At 33.6% G+C, this 18,178-nt stretch overlaps 1 protein-coding gene and 1 long non-coding RNA gene across 3 annotated transcripts in view; both read right to left on the bottom strand.

Annotated features, from left to right (window-relative positions):
- LOC119068959 (runt-related transcription factor 3) overlaps positions 1–9,548 on the bottom strand; it is a 31,119-nt gene extending 21,571 nt beyond the window's left edge. For both annotated transcript variants that reach the window (XM_037172828.1, XM_037172827.1), the window contains exon 1: positions 8,883–9,548. In XM_037172828.1, coding sequence (XP_037028723.1) covers positions 8,883–9,321 — 439 coding nt within the window. In that variant the 5' untranslated portion in view covers positions 9,322–9,548. The remainder of the gene's footprint in view (positions 1–8,882) is intronic.
- Positions 9,549–15,281: 5,733 nt separating this feature from the next.
- On the bottom strand, positions 15,282–17,855 carry LOC119068961. Its single transcript, XR_005086253.1, has 3 exons — positions 17,843–17,855; positions 16,211–16,215; positions 15,282–15,419 (listed from the first exon to the last, which is right to left on the bottom strand). It is a non-coding gene; the product is annotated as an uncharacterized LOC119068961 (long non-coding RNA).
- Positions 17,856–18,178: the final 323 nt, after the last annotated feature.

The raw sequence follows: 18,178 nt of genomic DNA on the forward strand, positions 1-18,178 counted from the left end.
TTGCGCTGCCGAACGATTTTGTTAGAATTTTTCATTCAATACTTTTCTACGACGTTTTCATTTGTTACAAATGAATTAGTCATCAAGGGTACGTACACACATATTGCCCATATTGCGAACACCTGTGAATCTATTCTAAGTGCTCAGCGAAATCAGATAAGGCACGATAAATGCAAATGCTTAAAATTGTCGTCCTTGCAAATCGCTGCACAAGAAAATAAAAAAGAAATTGTTCCAGTCTCATTACGGAAAAAAGTTCTTTTCACTTTTCTTTACTAAAAATATTGTATTTGTCGGAATTATAAGAAGTAACAATTATAATCCAATCGACGCTGTTAATTCCACATGCCTTACCAACGTTACGACATTTACATATGTATATGTATTATAACGTGTGAATCGCATGTGGAATGAATAACGTCGATTGGATTGTAATTGTTGAAAATGTAAATTCTTATTATTCTTCCACCGTATCAATAGCAGAAAAATATTGGGTTAGAATTTCTGCAGATTCAATGCAAACTTGGGTCTGTGTCAATATAATGTTTGAACAATTTGATCGCATCGAACCAACGCATTCCAAAACAGGCTCAAGAACTGATTTAAAATGACTTGACGAAGTAGTCAGAATTTTTCAGATAAATTTAGTTTTTTATGTTGGTATAATAGCACTGCTGGGACCAAAATAAGAGGTTTTTTGACCGTTATAAAAATCCGTTCTTGTGTCTGTTCTTGGAGTGCGTTGATCGAGCTCACAACTGCCAAGCGATAGAAATTCATAGACCAAGAGTCTCATCTTTTCTCTGCAAATTTACAAATTCAAACCATCCAATGTACAAACTTCAAATTCTATAACAACGCAACATAGCCTATCGTTGTATAATTAAAATAATTAACTTAAATGTCACATTGGGTGTACAATGTGTCTACATTGGTGTTAAATTTGTACCTGACCTGCAGGTACAAAGTGAAGGACATTATACACAGAATGCAATTATCTACACAAACGAGGGGAACCGTTTTGAGATGCTGTGGCTATTTAATTGCCTCTCAACGGGTGACGAAAATTTTACATACAAATAGCCCATGTTTGCACAACTATGTAATACGTTCATTCGTATATATAATAATACGTTGAGGAGCAAAGATGGATAAACAGAAATATAGACCGTGATGAATATACTTGATACGAGAAGGAAACTGGGGCTATGTACAATTTAATCCATTTCGAAACTCATACCCTAAAAACTATGTCATCGTAGCAAGGATAAAACAGCTATTAACCCTTCTGTGGTTCTCAACATTTACCAATCCTGTCTGCATATAATAATTTCCTAGAACGATGTCACAGGTGACAGTAACAGGCAATGTTTGTGTAGGACAGTGTAATTAAGTGATTGAAAATGATTTCATAATGAACGAACGAAAAAAAACGACACCAAACTCATATTGCAAAACGTTTATTGATTGTGCTCACAATTAGATTCGCCGTTTAGCTGCACACATGTGTGCATGAAGTGTATTGCAACCCATGAAATGTACTTTGCACTGATTTTCGAACACATTCGACCACAAGTTTATACTCGTTTCGAACGTTTACCCTTTGGTCAGATATTATTTTGATGCCTCTTGAATTCATCATTCGGTTCCATAAAAGCGGCTACATAATCTGCCATAAAATCTTGTTATTAAAACAACTGAACTGTAGATTTGTAGTAATATATAATGGACGTCAATTGAAAATGAATTTCATTGCTCTCATGAGCATGGGAGTGAATTGTAATAACAACCTTGATTCGAGCCTTGATTAATGGCTTGGGGTCAGAGTCTTGCTTCAAACAATGGTGAAAAATTTAGACAGAAATGTATTTCAAAGCAGGCATGGTTGAAGGACAGTTCTCGAGTATAATTTGAGGTCTAGAATGTTTTCTTTTACCCGAGCTGCGGGAAACTTCATGAAAAATAAAGAATATTGGTAACTCTCTTAAAAATATTGCTAGCAGAGACTAGATGCTAATACGCTAGAGTCCCGTCCCCACGGCACATGTCAAATGGAATTGCCCACTGTTAAAAAAAGTGAACTCTTCTTTACAGTAACCAAAATACAACTTCTATCTGCTATCCGATTTAATTCATTCCGTCTCATAACGGTTGTATTGCATATTAACAAAAAAGTTGCGTTAACGTAGCAAGCATATCGAAAGGGCAATCGACGAATCTATTACTTGAAATGATTTAAATATTTACGACCGACTGAGATGAAGTATTTCGCTGCAAAATTTAGTCTACTGTAAGACGACCATATATGGAGATAAACGCCGATTGTCAAACCCGTCAAATAATTGCAGAAATTTATCAACACAACATATTTTCGAATTTATCGTTGTGATATTCGTTGCAGCACTAGTGCTGAAAAGCTGCCATGTAAAGAAATAAAAAAAAAATCAAATTCAAAATTCAATTATTAGATGTAGGTACAATTCTTCTAAATTAGCAGTTTTAATTGGCATAAACCATACAAAATTACAAAATTCACAAAATGTAAGGGAAATGAAGAGAAAAGTTAATAATTGAAATTGAAATTTGAATGACGCTTCAATAAACAAATCTGCAGAAAAAAACTTTTATTTTTTGAAAAAAAAAAAGTTTGAAATTCAAATTCTAATTGGATTACTGCAGAAAAAGTATAAAACATTAATCTAGACCAAATTAGGCAGCGACACAATTTCTACTTTCTTTGTCAAATTGAAAGAGGTAAGTTGATAACGGAGTTTTTCAATTTACGGACATATGTTGACACATTTTAAAGGCTGACACAGCGGTCTAGTCTAGAATAAAGTCCGTAACATTCTGTGAACAATAACATCGTTATTTAACAAGATATGTTTTCCATTTTGATCTTCTAATGTTTCATGTTAGATTTTTTCCGTCTGTGTATAATAATGCAGGCAAGTTATAGGTCCGTTCAAAGGTTATTTTAGATGCCAAAACTTCCATAGAAAATAGCAAAAAATTATGGTTAACGAAATGTTAATAAAATTGCTCAAACAAATTGTTTTTACGTGCTACATGCGTCGAAAATCGTACTTTTCATGTTTCGAGCACTTACGATGCCCTCAGCATATAATACACACTTGTCACGAAGAAGTCGAGGCTTGCCGAGACTGATAGTGACAAGTGTGTACTCTATTTTATCACATAAGCGAAAACGAGACAGCAACATAGACCTGAAGTGTAATTTTTCAATTAAACTTCTAGTTGAGTAATTTTGACATCCGAACACCGCGCGTATGTGATAAAATACATTACATAACTCGGTATAAAAATGAAAAGTCTCGCTTTCGTGTGTATATTAACCTCGGAACAACAAAATTCACACAAAAATTCTTCTTTTCATCTTTTTACTATTATGTAAAATACTATTGTAGGACGATGGAACAGACATATACAGTAAAATATGTGTCGAAACAAATGAAGTACAAGATTTTGTTTCAATCTATTCTGAGATCAAAAGAAATACCAATTCTCATAGTACGTAACAGGACAGAGAATGCTTTCCATGCACGTTTAAGAGTCGTATACTCCGCCCAGCAAATCATCCAAGAATCACTTTCTCCTAATGCTTCACATGACAAACGTGAATTTCACTTTCGATACAAGAAGCAAGGTAAAACCATGCATTCAGCCTCAATAAAAGCTAATTACAAATGGGTCGTTACAAAACATATGTTGCATAATCATGAAAACAATTTTCGAATGAAATTTGATGGCGGGCGATGTTTCGATTAATTGAACGGCAGGTATTATAAGTAGGTGCATGTTGAAAACTAAACAACTCAATTGATTTTCGGTAAAACAAAATTCTTATTTAAATAAAGAAGGCTGCCAAAATGAACTGTCGATTGCAGCTGTAAAGAGCGGGGAAGCGTATGGATTATTAGTTATCCAAAGAATGATAAATTTTCTTTAAGATCCTTTAACATTTTTACTAATGGTTGTTGTATTTGAATCAGTCTGATATTGCAGCCAGCTTATAACTTTCTCTCGTTTTTTTTTGTTCCTTACAAATGTGCCATTCATTAATCAAATTACTCTCTACACATTCTCTATGCCATACACAGCCCATATACGTACAGAATCCTCACACCATTCCATAAATAGTTATTTTATTTTGTTTTACATAATAATCAATAATTTTAATATGCCTCGATAATTTAATTAAATTCAAAATATTCCCTGCAATTTGTCAAATTTTCATATATAGCGAAATATATTATGCCAATGTCACGACTTGCGATATAACCATTCCACACATAAGTATGCAAATATAATATAACGAATGTTATATGGAAATCCATTTTTAACCCTTTATTACGAACGTAGAAACCAACAGCCCGCATATATGAATGTGGATAAAGTTTATAAAATATTCAAAATAATATAGGATTTCCATCTACGTACATATATCCTATATCTGTATGCCACTGTACACGGTGTATGTATATATATATATATATATACCACATTGTATAAATACAGCATAATATATCGTGTCTATGTATGAATGTAACACTATACGGTTTTATATCGGTTTATAAATAAAGTGAGTTTCGATATATATTTGAAAGTAAACCCCTCTGCTCTGTGTGTTACAAAATCAGCGCACCATACACACACTAGAGTTTATATGGATGGATATATTAGAAAATATTACAAACGCGAAAATTCTATACGCAAAAGTTTTAAACGTAACAATATATAAATCTATCTAGCCGGAGAGATAGATATAGATCCACCATAAATATTATAACTATCTGTCGTATAATATATGCAAAACCCAGTTTGTTTTAATTCAAAATGGACCAAACACTTGCCAATGTGAAATTTGACACAAAGTTCTCTTTTCAAAATGTGAATTGTTCTATATAAATTTCAAATTGCTGATTTCACGAATCTGTTGTTCTTCACATCCACCAATTTTCCGAAAGCCAAAAACATGCAAGTACGAAATTCATACACAACACATTCTGTGTGTGTCTGTCTATATGGAGCCGGTGTAGAGTATGTGTATAATAGTATGGTTGGGCATGGGGTAGTAAGTATAACAGAGAATTTTAGTCGCGATGTTTTAGTTGTTAATTTGAAAATATACACATCGTTACATGTAACTCTGCCATCATATAGACATAGGCAAAATAAATTTCTGAATTGTTAATCCATTATCCTCTTTACATACATCACAATAAGATAATAGAAAAGAGACTGACTAGTGAAAGGACTTAGGATTTTGTGTAGATTTGTATAAGAGCTTTGTTAAATTTATTTTCATGAGGTGATTTACTGTTCTGTCTACAATCGTAGATACATAGGCTGACGGCTTTTGTTTACATTGAAATCTTGTATTGTGATTTAATAGACTCTATACAGTTGGAATAAGGAAGTGCTAATCTTATATAATGTGTTCTAGAACATTTATAAGTTTTTGAATAAACGTAACTCTTTCTCTTCGGATGGTCTTTGTGAAAATTTCGGAATAAAATTTTAAAGAAGGGTTGCAGCTAATTGAAAGCTGTGTGCGTGGTTCATATTGTGCAGTACAATGAGATTTTCTTTTTAGAATCTTTTTTTCTCTATGTTAGCTTTGACTATGGAAATGCTAGTAACTCTCTCTCGAATGAAAAGTATTTCTTGAATAGTTCGGTTGAATTGTTGAATAGTCTGAATGAAATGGTTCGCCTCAAGAAGCCAAAGAATATGCTTTCAAATTTAAAGAATCTTAAAGTCCTTTTCTATTTAGGATTCGCTTCAGAAGCTTACAGAAACTTTGATCATCTAAAATGATAGATTGAGCCTCTTGTGAAAACTTTTGTTTACTTTCAGATTTAAAAAATTTATTTTGCGATATAAACGTAACGTATGAATGCATTGACTAATGTGAGACTCATAGCTGCAAACATCTCTATGTATTTAAAACAAAAATCGCTCATCCCTCTCCCATCTAAATTATTATTTTTTATTTAAAAAAAAAATGCGGGACGATTTGGACATGACAGCAACAGGTGAACTGCTGATTTTCCTTTGAAAATGAATATATTTACTACAGCCACCTGGTTCGTAGAAAATTAAAAGTTTCCAATCATGTGTTGTCAACAACGACAACAGTAATAAGCGATTAGCTCTGGACAGTATTATCTTATCAAGCAAAATGTAAATATTGAAGTAAAAGATTTTGTAATAAACAAGTGTCTTCTACAATAGATACTTAACAACAATGACGTAACATTCTGCTAATAAAAATAGTAAGTTCGGGTACGAATCTTAAAATTCATTTTCTACATTTACCAGCAGAATAAAAACATATCGAAATACATTTTGGCTTTGAACAATAAAAGCGGTTTTGTTTGTATGAGTGAAACGCTGAAACGAATCCCTATCTAAATTTCTCTGACGTCCACTGTATGTGTACCGGATAAAAAAAAATCATACGAAGCTTGTTGGTAATATAAAAAATTGTTGAGCAATGCCTCCAATTATGCTTTCATAATTTACGTAACCGCCCCAGCACAATTTAACTCGAAACGAATAGTTATTGCTTCAAAAATTTAGTAATTTAATTCCGTTTATCGTTTACCGCTTGCACTCGTGTCAAAGCGGAGCGCGGTTTTTTCTATTAAGCGTTGGTTTTATTTTATGACTGCTTGTGTGTATCGACATTTTTACATTCAATATTGGATTTACAGTGAAACCAACGTTGGTTAACTCGCACAAAATACGTCCAACGAATTTTATATCCGACTGCAGAGCTTTTTTTGTCGGTTATTTGAATTTGGTGGAATATAATTTTTTTACCATCAAGCAATCCACATGAACAGAAAATTTAGAGATAAAACAACATAAACCTTGTTGGTCGCGTTCGTCAAACTTCATTGATGTGTGTCTGAGTTAGGCCTGTTCACTTTACATGAAGAGTCTAAAATTCATCTAGAATGGAGTTTATCTGGTCTGGAAGGCTAAAAAATTGGACCCGTATTTTTTTAGAATTAGTTTTAGTTTAGATTTAGGGAGCTAGGCATTTATTTAAATGTACGAATGCGTTGGTTAGAAGAGTAAAAAAAGATATACACTATCATTCTCCTCGCTTCTAACCAACGCTTTCGTATATTTGAACAAATGCCTAGCTCCCCACATATAAACTATTTTTAATATTCTACAAAACTAAGGGAACAATTTCCAAAATATTATTTAATCTGTCACAGACGGCAAGCATATTAACAGTTTAACTATCTGATCTATTACTTTATTTGAGCGAAGATTTTGACAGATTGATTTCAGAAATCTTTTACTTCATTTGTTTTGAACATGCTTTTTGCTATGTAAGACCTCTTTAGTCAGAAAAGCAAGGATGTTTCATTAATTTCAGCACTTGTGTCGAAAGAGATCAGTTGATCTATTCAGTTGAGATCCATATTTCGTAAATAAATTTGAAAAAAGCTTTTCTTTGTTGACTGAATTTTATTTGCCTTCATGAAATGTCCTTTTCGAAATGTAAAAGTCATTATCGATGGTTACATGGCATCGACATAATATATATGCACCGAGTGGCTCAGTGGTTTCGTACTGGCCTTCCACCAAAATGATCCTGATTCACTCAAGCTTACTAATTTGGACAGTTGTGTTTGGCGGCTACAACGATGTACACACTAAATGACTCCTATGACGTAACCTAACATTTAGACGAGATATTAATTAACACCTAACTTTCATCAGAGAGTAGTTGCTTCGAGGCGAGGTCCGGAAGTCACGTTAAGCCGGTGGTCCAGACTGCACTTGTTATTGGCCGTAAAAGGCTGTTAGTGAACACTATAACCGAGCAAATCAGATCAAATAAATAAACGCTCACGCCAATTAGGCGACCATAACAATCAGTCTCATAATTCCATCGCATTTTACCCCAAAACACAACCAAATGATGTCCTTTTCAAACAAGAAAGTAAATTCACCGTAATATAAGTATATTCTACTTAAAAACTTGGTTATTTGCGCAAAAGACATCATTGAGTTCAGCCAAAAAAAAAAAATTACCAATGAATTTTACACATAAATTAAGTAACCTCTGAAAATCTCTGTCTACCAAAACTTATGTATCGATAAATAAATAAATGAGTGGCTTTATTCAACGGAAATTGAGGGTGAAACTTTCACCTACTACCGTGTACACACAATATATTATTATTTTTTTCCCATGTTTATTTCACTCCCCCATTATACTTTATTTTCTCGTTAGACATAACATCTTCTTTACAAATTTATTTTCCGCCTTTTAAATTTTTCTTGTAGAAAATGCGTTCTATTATCCCTCATATATAATACACCGGCAAACTTGAGGTAGTCTTTTTGAGAAAAACTTTTTCTCAACAAGTGCCGCATGTCTTTCTTTACACTGTGGAAATATATATATATTGTATAGAGAAAGTATTTATGAAAGAAAATTTTCTGTGTCGGTGTAGGATGAGCGAAAGATTAGACAGCCCAAGGAAGTGTATAATATTCGAGATGTTAACGTTCGTCGTAGCAGATACGTATACATATATATTTGTATATTTGTGTAAAAGCTATGGAAAAAATATGGTTAACGCAACAGGATGTTTGTCACAATTTTCGGTTAAAGAAGATAAGTATTGAAAAGAATTACGGGAAAGATGATGTTTACAGAATGAATAAGGGGTTAAGTGGGTTTTCCGCAATGAATTATCAGTAATCTTCTAACAGATTTATTTTTCCGCAATTTGTGTGATTTATGGTTACTGGTACATTTGATTAATTTAGGGATCACAAAAAATTATCGAAAAGTGAAATCTGTGAAAGTTTTATCATTGACTTACCCCGACCACTGCGTCCAACAAATCGTAGATCATTGAATTTTGCTACCTGGTTCTTCATCACAGCCGTACAATTGCGTAATTCTGCACAGTAATTTTCGTCGTTTCCCGCTTTAACCGTCACCATTGTACCGTCACCGATGTCTCCCAATGCAACCACTTTGAATGCTACGGGTAAGGTCTTATTGGAACGCCAATGTGGTGGTAACACTGTACATACAAACAATGGGCTACCAGTTCGTATCAGTTCACCGGGATGTTCCGATAAGAAGTCGCCTAGTGTCCGTTCCGCTAATATGTCCGAGGTCATTTTTGTGTATGCATCGTTTAAGAGACTAGCTGCTGATGGCGTTGTTGTATTCTCGGATGTATTTGATGTATTACCACTTGACGCATTCGTCGAAGTGTTGTTGGGAGTAGTTGTATTCCCAGTTAAATGCATTGTTTTTCTTCTATTTTATTTTGGAGTAATTTCTTTAAGTTTCTCTTACTGCACATAGATCATCGTCACTTAAATATTAAAATTTCCTCTTTACGTACACTTAGCAACTTCATTCACTGTTTTCTTTTATAAAATTACGTTCACATTTTTGAATTAAAACACTCCACATTCATATATCGGAGGATGTTGATCATAGTAATGTTTATCCAATTCAAGCCTGTCCTGTGGTTAGAACGAATTTTAATTATTGTTACTAAAGACATTATACATTGGAGACGTCCAGATGTTTTTCAGCTTCATCGACTTTACCTCCGTCGATATGAATAGCTGAATTCCTGAACCCCCAAAACAGACTGCGTTTAAAGACTAAAATGAATTGTTATATGCAGGAACGGGACATGCCACTTTAGCGAAATATAACAATATTAATCTTCACTTGTTAAGCTTCGCTTCAAATATGCTGACAATGTTCGAAACAGAGCTAAAAAAATAAAATTTCATTTTTCTTATATTATCATGCATGCCCAATTTTTCTGTGTGTAGTCTCTATTTATCTGTTGTAAATGTGGTACGCTCCACTTAAGGTTTCGAGGGAAGCGATTGGTTTTGCAAATCTAAGCACTAAATGAGTTGTGTTTCTCTAATTGACGAAACTACTAGATATTTACCATTTCAAAGGTGGCATATCCTCAGAGACCTGTCTGTCTCCCCCGTAAGCACACTCGTATTTTATGGGCAGACCTTAAATACAATGAATCTCGATAAAATATGAATAATGAAAAGTCTCTGCCCAGCCCAATTATAATAATTAAGTCGAAAAAAGCAACCCTTCCAGACATGAATTGTGGACAAGTTAATCACCGAACAATAATAACAATTATGCCATCAACATTGCTGGTTGGTCACGTTGATTTTCGAACGAATCTTCCGCATTTTCTATTTATTCTTCAAAGTCTGTGAAATCTGTGAAATTGAAAATAAATCAAACGCACACTACACACGTTTTACAATATACATCATATGCGTGTTGTCCAGGAAACCTCGAAACAAGTGACAAGTAAACCAAACCAGATATACCCAAAAACCCCGGCGTGCGACATTTGTGGTACACAAAAGCAACCAAACGACATCATGGCGTGGTGTTTGAATAGGTATTTGTTAGGTTTAAAGCCTTGTTTTCGATATGATGTCTTTCCTCTTTGTTATGTCAGCTTTCGGGGGCTATACACATATATAGAAAATAATAGTTGGCTACATTCACTCAACCTCCCACTCACATTTCATTACCCACACATGGTCATTATTATGAAACTTGATTTTCTAAACTATGGAAAGTCAAACTAGAAATTTGTCTACGAGAGTTTATATACCTAACTGCATGCATGTAATGTTGAAATTGTGTTTCGGTTAAATAAATATACCCGAGCTAGGATGGATAAATTTAATGGGAAATAATACACATGTTTTGTGCTGCCACCGAATCACACTTCGCTAAATTTATTGAATGGCAAAAACAATGAGACTAAATGCCACTATTTCAAATTTTACGAACAAGAAAGGAAAAATTGATAATTTTATCGGTACCATGTACTGAGAATGCATGATCTGATTGGCCGTTAACAATGTTGCGAAGCTACAGTTAATAGTTAATATTCAATAAAGAATGATTTTGATTTTAAGATTAGAAGCCGCAAATGTCGAACTAAGATATTAATATCTTGCCGTCTCTATGTAAACGAAGAACATTTGAATTTTTGAATCATGACAAGCACGCTAATATTTCATTTTTCAATTACATTCGTCATTTAACCGGATACTTTGATTTTGTCCACAGTCTGGAATTTTTAAATGCACTAGGACTACATTGGTAGAACAAATTATCGTAACGGGTTCCACAGATTTCAAACCGATCAATGTGCATGAGCTTTCCTGTTTTCCCTAAAACTGTTTTTGGAAATATATGTAAAAATTTGAGAAATTTTTTCCTGGTATGAGAGCAACCTTAAAACTAAATTTTAAAGAGTTTTTTTTTGTCACATTTTTGTGATTTGGAAAGTGTAATTGCCGTAAAGTATACTAGACGAGAAATTTGGTCAACAAAGGATTTTCGGAAATCTTCTGAGAATTTTCAATGATTTTCTGAATATTTTCAGTTTCATTTACGTTTTGTAGATTTTCTACACACACGGAATTTTGAAAACCGACAAATTTTCTGTTTTGTGGTTTACTGGCTTCTTGTGAATTTTGCATGTATTTTTATGTGGAGAAATCGAAAACTCAAGTAAAACACAAAAACAGAAAATGTGTCGGTTTTCAAAATTCCGTGTGTGTAGGATTGCCAAGTTAGTTTGTAAAGTTTCTGATGATTTTTTTGAGGATGTACTTCGATTTTGAGAATTTTACCATTAAACAATTTTCTAGTTTTCGAAAATTTTCCTAGGATTTTTCTTCGTTGAGAAAGGATATTCTATGTTTATCTGCTCTTAGCGATACAAGATGTTTTCCATTTTCATTTCATTTTCTTTATGGAATACCACATATGCACACATGTTTTGACTAACTTCCAACAGTGCTTGATGATAAAAAAAGCTACTTGCTCCATACATGACAGCGATTAAATGATTATTCCAAGTTGCAATTGAAAAAATTATTTATGTACAGATATGAGCCGATGGCGAGTTTCACAAAACATCCTTTCCAGTGAGCAAGATAATTTTAATTTTTTAATGATTATGTTAGGTATTAGTCAAAACAACTTTCACATTCCGTTTGGGAAATAATGTCGAAATGGAGCCATGTCGCAACCATAACAAACAAGTAGTCTTTCGAATTTCGGTCGTAGCGGACTCTATGCAATAGTTCACAGAAGGAAAAAAAGAAGTTAATTTCATTTCGAAGGTGTACGCTACGCTCTGTACACAAGTCACCCGAGAAAACGAAATTTTGTTCTTTTTTTTGAAGAGGTCAACACAACGTTTTTCACAACAAAGCCTACCGGAGTTCACAATGACTCTTTTCCTGCCTGTTTGTAACATTTGTAATTTTTTGTATGAAAGAGGACGACGAATTACATAATATCGTATTTTCCCTGCGGTAACCTTTCACAAATGGCACATTAACCAGACGTTAATAGACCATTGTCTATTGTCTAATTTTGCTTAGCATTAGAATTTCTGCAGCCAGAAATAATTTTTGGTGGATGGTTAAAACTTTGTGTATGCCTGTGGATTCGCTAGATGAATAACTTCCTACTCAGTGAAATGTTTTACTTATCATCATAAAAGACAAGTTGATATTACGTACACTCGAAGACATATTTGGGAGCTGTAGCGCACATTCTTAGGTTTTGTCATTTTGTACCGAGAAATGCAATTAGAAATTAAAAATCGAATACTTCTGTTGTTTAACAAAACATAGGTGGAGTTTTATTTTATTTACCCCCCTTGCCTTTGAATCATTAGGTTGCATGGGTCCAGAAACAAGGAAATTTATTGACAAGTTGGGATCGTTGATGAAGAGAGCATCAGGGGAGCCACGTTCCAAAGATTATCTGTTGCAGAAAATTTCTATTGCTATACAAAGAGGCAATGCGGCATGTATTCTTGGAACTTTAGGAAGTAATAGAGCGGATGATTTTTATTTATTGTAATATTTGTTGATTGAAAAGATCGTTTTTTTATTGACTGCGCCGTATGCGAGCAGTATTTTTTTTCGCTTTGAATAAATAAATGAATGTAACTTTTAGGTGGAGTCATGTGGTATTTCCAATTTTTTTTTTTTGCATATTGCGATGTGTGATTAACAGTTTTTCTCCACGAATCTAAAAAATCAATATGCCACACATATCTTCGAAAAAAGAACAAATGTTACAGTTCAGAAGAGAAAGTATAAATTTTCTCACCTGTCAAAACAAGAGGGAAGAACGTTCTCTCATCAATCAAAGCGTTAACAAAACGTCATTTTCTTTTGTCATTTTAAGTGGAGAAAATAAGGTTGATCATACCGCACGTATGAAAATGTTATTTCCAGAGTTAATGTCACACAAAATTTACTTCTATTTTGAAGTACTAAAGTTGGCATTTTGGTTACAATTTTATTTAAATTTTCTAATTTTTGTCGAAACTTTAATCCTACTTCCTGGCTATCCTAACTGAATGACATCCTAAAGTCCATTTCAGTTTTTTCCTCTAGCATTTTACCCATACAGCACAGAAATTCTTGTTCTATTCATCATTTTCAATCGTTCAGCTATTTACGGAGCTTTTTTTTCATTACATCCGGTCAATGTACCTCAGGTCATCTTGTTGCAGTTGTAGCCGTTTCGCTACGGATATACAATGTCCATCAATGAAATTTTACTTGATTAATTGCTCGGGTATAAATAAAACGAATGATGTTTGCCCATCACTGTAAATTGTTGTCATATATGCGATCATTTAGTGGCTTAATGAAGATATACGCGAGAATTATGTTTCACAATTTATAATCCATTGGTATTTGATTTGAATATTTACTTGTTGGTGTACTTGACCAGAGAAGACGGTCAACGATTAAGACATTCGTTTAGTTGTGAAAAATGTATTGTCATTGTTGGGTCTTTTACGGTATTTTACTGAAATAATCTAGTTAGAGTGAGCAATATCACTTGATTCTGGAATAGAAACCTATTCTTTTCACTAAATTATTGAGCAATTATTTCGGATCCACTCCAGTGTTTAAACAGAAGTTTACGTAGCTAAGCCGTCACAAAAGAGTGAAATAATGGATTTTCATATAATCACGATTTCACTACGGTGTGTAGTCGGCCTCGGCTTCGCCTCGGATTGACAATTTAACATTTTCTTGCAATAAAACCTCATGCACCATATTACATAATAGTATATCGTGCACCATATTGCACAAAGTTGATTGTCGAAGTTTGTAACAACACAGATAAAAATATGGGATTACAGTTTTTAGGTCCGAGGGGATTACTTTCAAAAAGTAATTCTTTCGGGATTAGATTTTTAATCTTCGCCAGAAATTGAAAAAATGTAATTCTTTCAGGGATTAAAAGTAGGACTAAACAATAATATTGAGGATTGAATGATGATACTGCTGCTTAGAATTTTCCGTCTATAATTTAATCGTCTTGAAATCACACTTTTGTGTTAATTTAGTTCGAACACGATTTACGAACAAGATATGGTTATGTGAGAAAAATTAATTGAAACGGACATTTATTTGTTGTTAAAATGTTTCAATGGTACTACCGATGGTTTTTTCTGCCTTACAATACCAGGCTCAGAATAGAAATTTTAAGTTGGTTTTCTAAAGATACTACCAGTTAATTTGGATATGGTTAAAGATAGTATAGGGAAATTCTAGATTGAAAATGGCAGTAAGGCCAATTTTAGCAGCGAACTATTTCACATTACTATGGGAAAACAGACATTTTTGAATTTAAATGGTTAAATACTTGTATAGAATGGTAAGGAAACTACAGAAGAATATAAAAATGAAAATCATGAAAAAATATCGAGGTTTAAAGTGACGATCTTGCCATCTGGCAATTTGCATTTTAATCCCAATTTTAATCCCACGAGGAATTAGTTTCTTTGAAACAACGGTTCACAATTAGCCACGTTGGTATTAAGAACAATTTGCAGCAGTGGTAAGATCGTAGACTGAAGTTCAGGAGGTCCCGGGTTCAAATCTCGTCAGGTAAATAAAAAAAAAATCTGTTTAATAAAAACATTTCTCATTCCAGAGTCACAAAAAAGCTTCTTCTCATATCAGACGTTTAGATAAAAACTGTAGTATCACACAATATCCGATTAAAAAAAATCTTTTTTTTTCTGAAGTGAAAGTAGGTTAGATTTTTTTTATTGCACTATAAATAACATTTTGATCAGATTAAAATGAGATTTTCGTTTCAACGGATAGTAAACAAGCATCAAACGTTAGGGCCTCAAAGATTAAAATTTAATTCCTCTAGGGATTAATTATTTGAGGATAAGTTCAAGTAATCCCTGAGGGGATCAAATTTAAATTCTAAAAAAGATTCGGTCGCGTACTGTTAATCCCAAAAAGATTTAGATCTAGGTCCATATTTTTATCTGCGAACTATTCTAATTAGTACGTGTGCTACTTAAATCAGGGCCGCAGCTAGCCGGCTTTCTCAGGGTGAGCAAGTGTGGTGGGCAATTATATGGTTAAATTCAAATTAAAGCAAACCGAGTTTTTCGCCTTTATCGAAATAAATAAACAGATCATTTCCACCAACAATTGAAGTTTGTACGAGAAACTACGAACTTGAATACACTGAAAAAAAGGTGACATTTTTTTCGGTCTAGACCATAGAAAGTCCACATTTTGTTAATACACTTCGTCGGTCACAAAGGGCAGGTAATCATGTAAAATCCTTGTCAAAAAAATCCTCAAAATCGTTAATAATCCTAAACAAATTCCTGTAAATTTTAAGAAAACCACTAGCCCCGCATGTGGCATCAAATGGGGTGATGAAATGATATGAAAAGTTAAACACATAAGATCTTCGACCGATTTATACACGATCAAACTTTGCGATGAAAGGTTACTTTCACTTTATTTATGATTCACTAGACTTGTTCATACAAAATAGTATGACCTACTCCATAGAGGTTGGTCATCTTTTTGCCACTGTCGTCATAGCCTGATAAGATGTGGTTTATTCTTGAACAGCATTATTAAATGCAAAGCATCTCACAGAAACAAATCTTTTTGAAATCAAAGAAAATCCTTAGAAATCAAAAGAAAATCATTTGAAGAGGTTCTTTTAAGAAATTCAGTTGCACTCAAAATACACGGTTATCTGCCTCTCGGTTTTCCTAAAAGTTAGAAAATTAGGGCGTAAGTTTTAAAAATCGACCTGTGCTACGAGATGCTCGCTATACTCCTTGCGCCTACAAGAGACAATCACAGATTTTTTTTTTTAAACATGAGATGAGACAATAAGTTTATTTTGATACCCAAAAATTTTTCCCAATTTTTTGTGGGTTTTTGGCAAATTCACTTTTAAGGTTACATATTGAAAAACTTGTGGATTCTTTAGTTGTTTCTGATCTTCTGTAAGCCTAAATCCTGGCCTAAATACAATTTAGGGATTTTTGGGAATTTCGGGAAATTTTCGGGTTTTCGGCTCGTATGTCACAGTCTCATATTTCCTCACAAAAAAAAAGTAATTCCTCCCACATTCACCAAAGCTTGCAGTTTTTGCAATGCTCAAAATAAAGCGTTAGAAGCTTTACTCCTGTCCGCAAGCCAATTGTCTTCCGAAATTTCCCTAGTTTGTACAATTCAATTGTTCCAGTTGTAGAGTTGGTTTTTAAGGTAGATTAAAATGGGCTAATGGTCGCACGGATCGTGTCACAGTTATCATAGATCGTGTTAGCGTTAGCAGTATCATATTATCCAATTGGACGACTCGAACGATGGAAAATTTAATTCCGCAGTAAACTAACCGAAGAGACTAAGTAAAATCAAACAAGCGTATTATTCGGTTCACATAAATCTTTTTCGATAGAATTTCAAAACTTTTCCTGCTGCAAACAGATACTGTGTCAATTCCGTGTAAAATAAAAAAGGCTTGACATAAATTAATATCTGAAAATCCAGCGATGCAGTTCATTGCCTGGTACACGATTATATTTATCTGGTGTATTAACCATCCCTCACATTCAAGCGAGTTGAGTTCTTTTGTCAAGTTTAAAAAGTCACTGTTTTCAGTGTGGCGTATTTCGAAATATATTTCAAATTGGAAAATGTTACAAGAATGAAAAAGCAATGCTTTGCGCCACATGTAGTCGAATGCAGTGTTCTGTGAAATGCATTTGGTTATTTTGATTATTAGCGAACTAACAGCACCGTTTGATTATGTTGAACTTTTTGATAGTGTAGCGATGTGAGTATGCTTCAAATAAATCAGTTTCGAGGAACCTGCCCAATTACTGCTGCTTCGAGAAACGTTTTGATGTTTAGTTGAACATATTAACTGACAGAATTTTGCACTCTTTTGTTTGTAATATTCACACGGCTTTTATTATTACACTACACACAGCGAGCAGTTCATCCAATTTCCGTTACAATTCAATTGTATAATTCACAAAAATTTAATTAAAAGTTTTTGTTTAATGACAAAAAACATACCGTCGGATTACGATTGGTAGTTAAACATAACATTGGCATTACCACTGGTCGGGAGAAAAACAACGAATTTTGAATTTAGAAATTCAAAAACAGAAACAAAAAATATCCAAAAAAGAATCGAAAAAATCCCTTTTAACCGTCACCGAAACACTGAAATTGAATGGAAAATGCGCGGAAAAATATTAAAAACCGAAAAATCTTATTTGATTGAACGACAAACACTCTGGTTTTGTTGTTCAAATAAAATGAACTTGTTCTTTGGGTTCTTTATGGTGTTGTATTTTGTTTTTAATCCAATGGGGTATTGTGAATAGCAACACACGCGATGTGCTCTGAAATTATTTTAGTACACCACTAATACTACCCAACTACTATCATGGTACTACCACACCATTAACTATTATCATACATAGCGTTTCATACATAGAATCATATCATATATGTAACATTATATGCGCATGAGTTTTCTATGTATTACCCGAAGATTTTTGGTCTAATAGTATTCGCTGTTGGTGTGGATTTTCCTTTTGATTCGGATTTTCGTTATTTCCCTTTGGTTTTTCGGAGATTGTGTGTTGTATGCTCTTTCGTCTTTAAATAATGAATTTTCTGTGTGAAGTACACACAGAGAGGATATATACGTATACAGACAGATAGGTACAGATGTAATATACATACGAACATATATGTC

Source organism: Bradysia coprophila (assembly GCF_014529535.1).
Source record: "Bradysia coprophila strain Holo2 chromosome X unlocalized genomic scaffold, BU_Bcop_v1 contig_20, whole genome shotgun sequence".
Lineage (NCBI taxonomy): Eukaryota > Metazoa > Arthropoda > Insecta > Diptera > Sciaridae > Bradysia > Bradysia coprophila.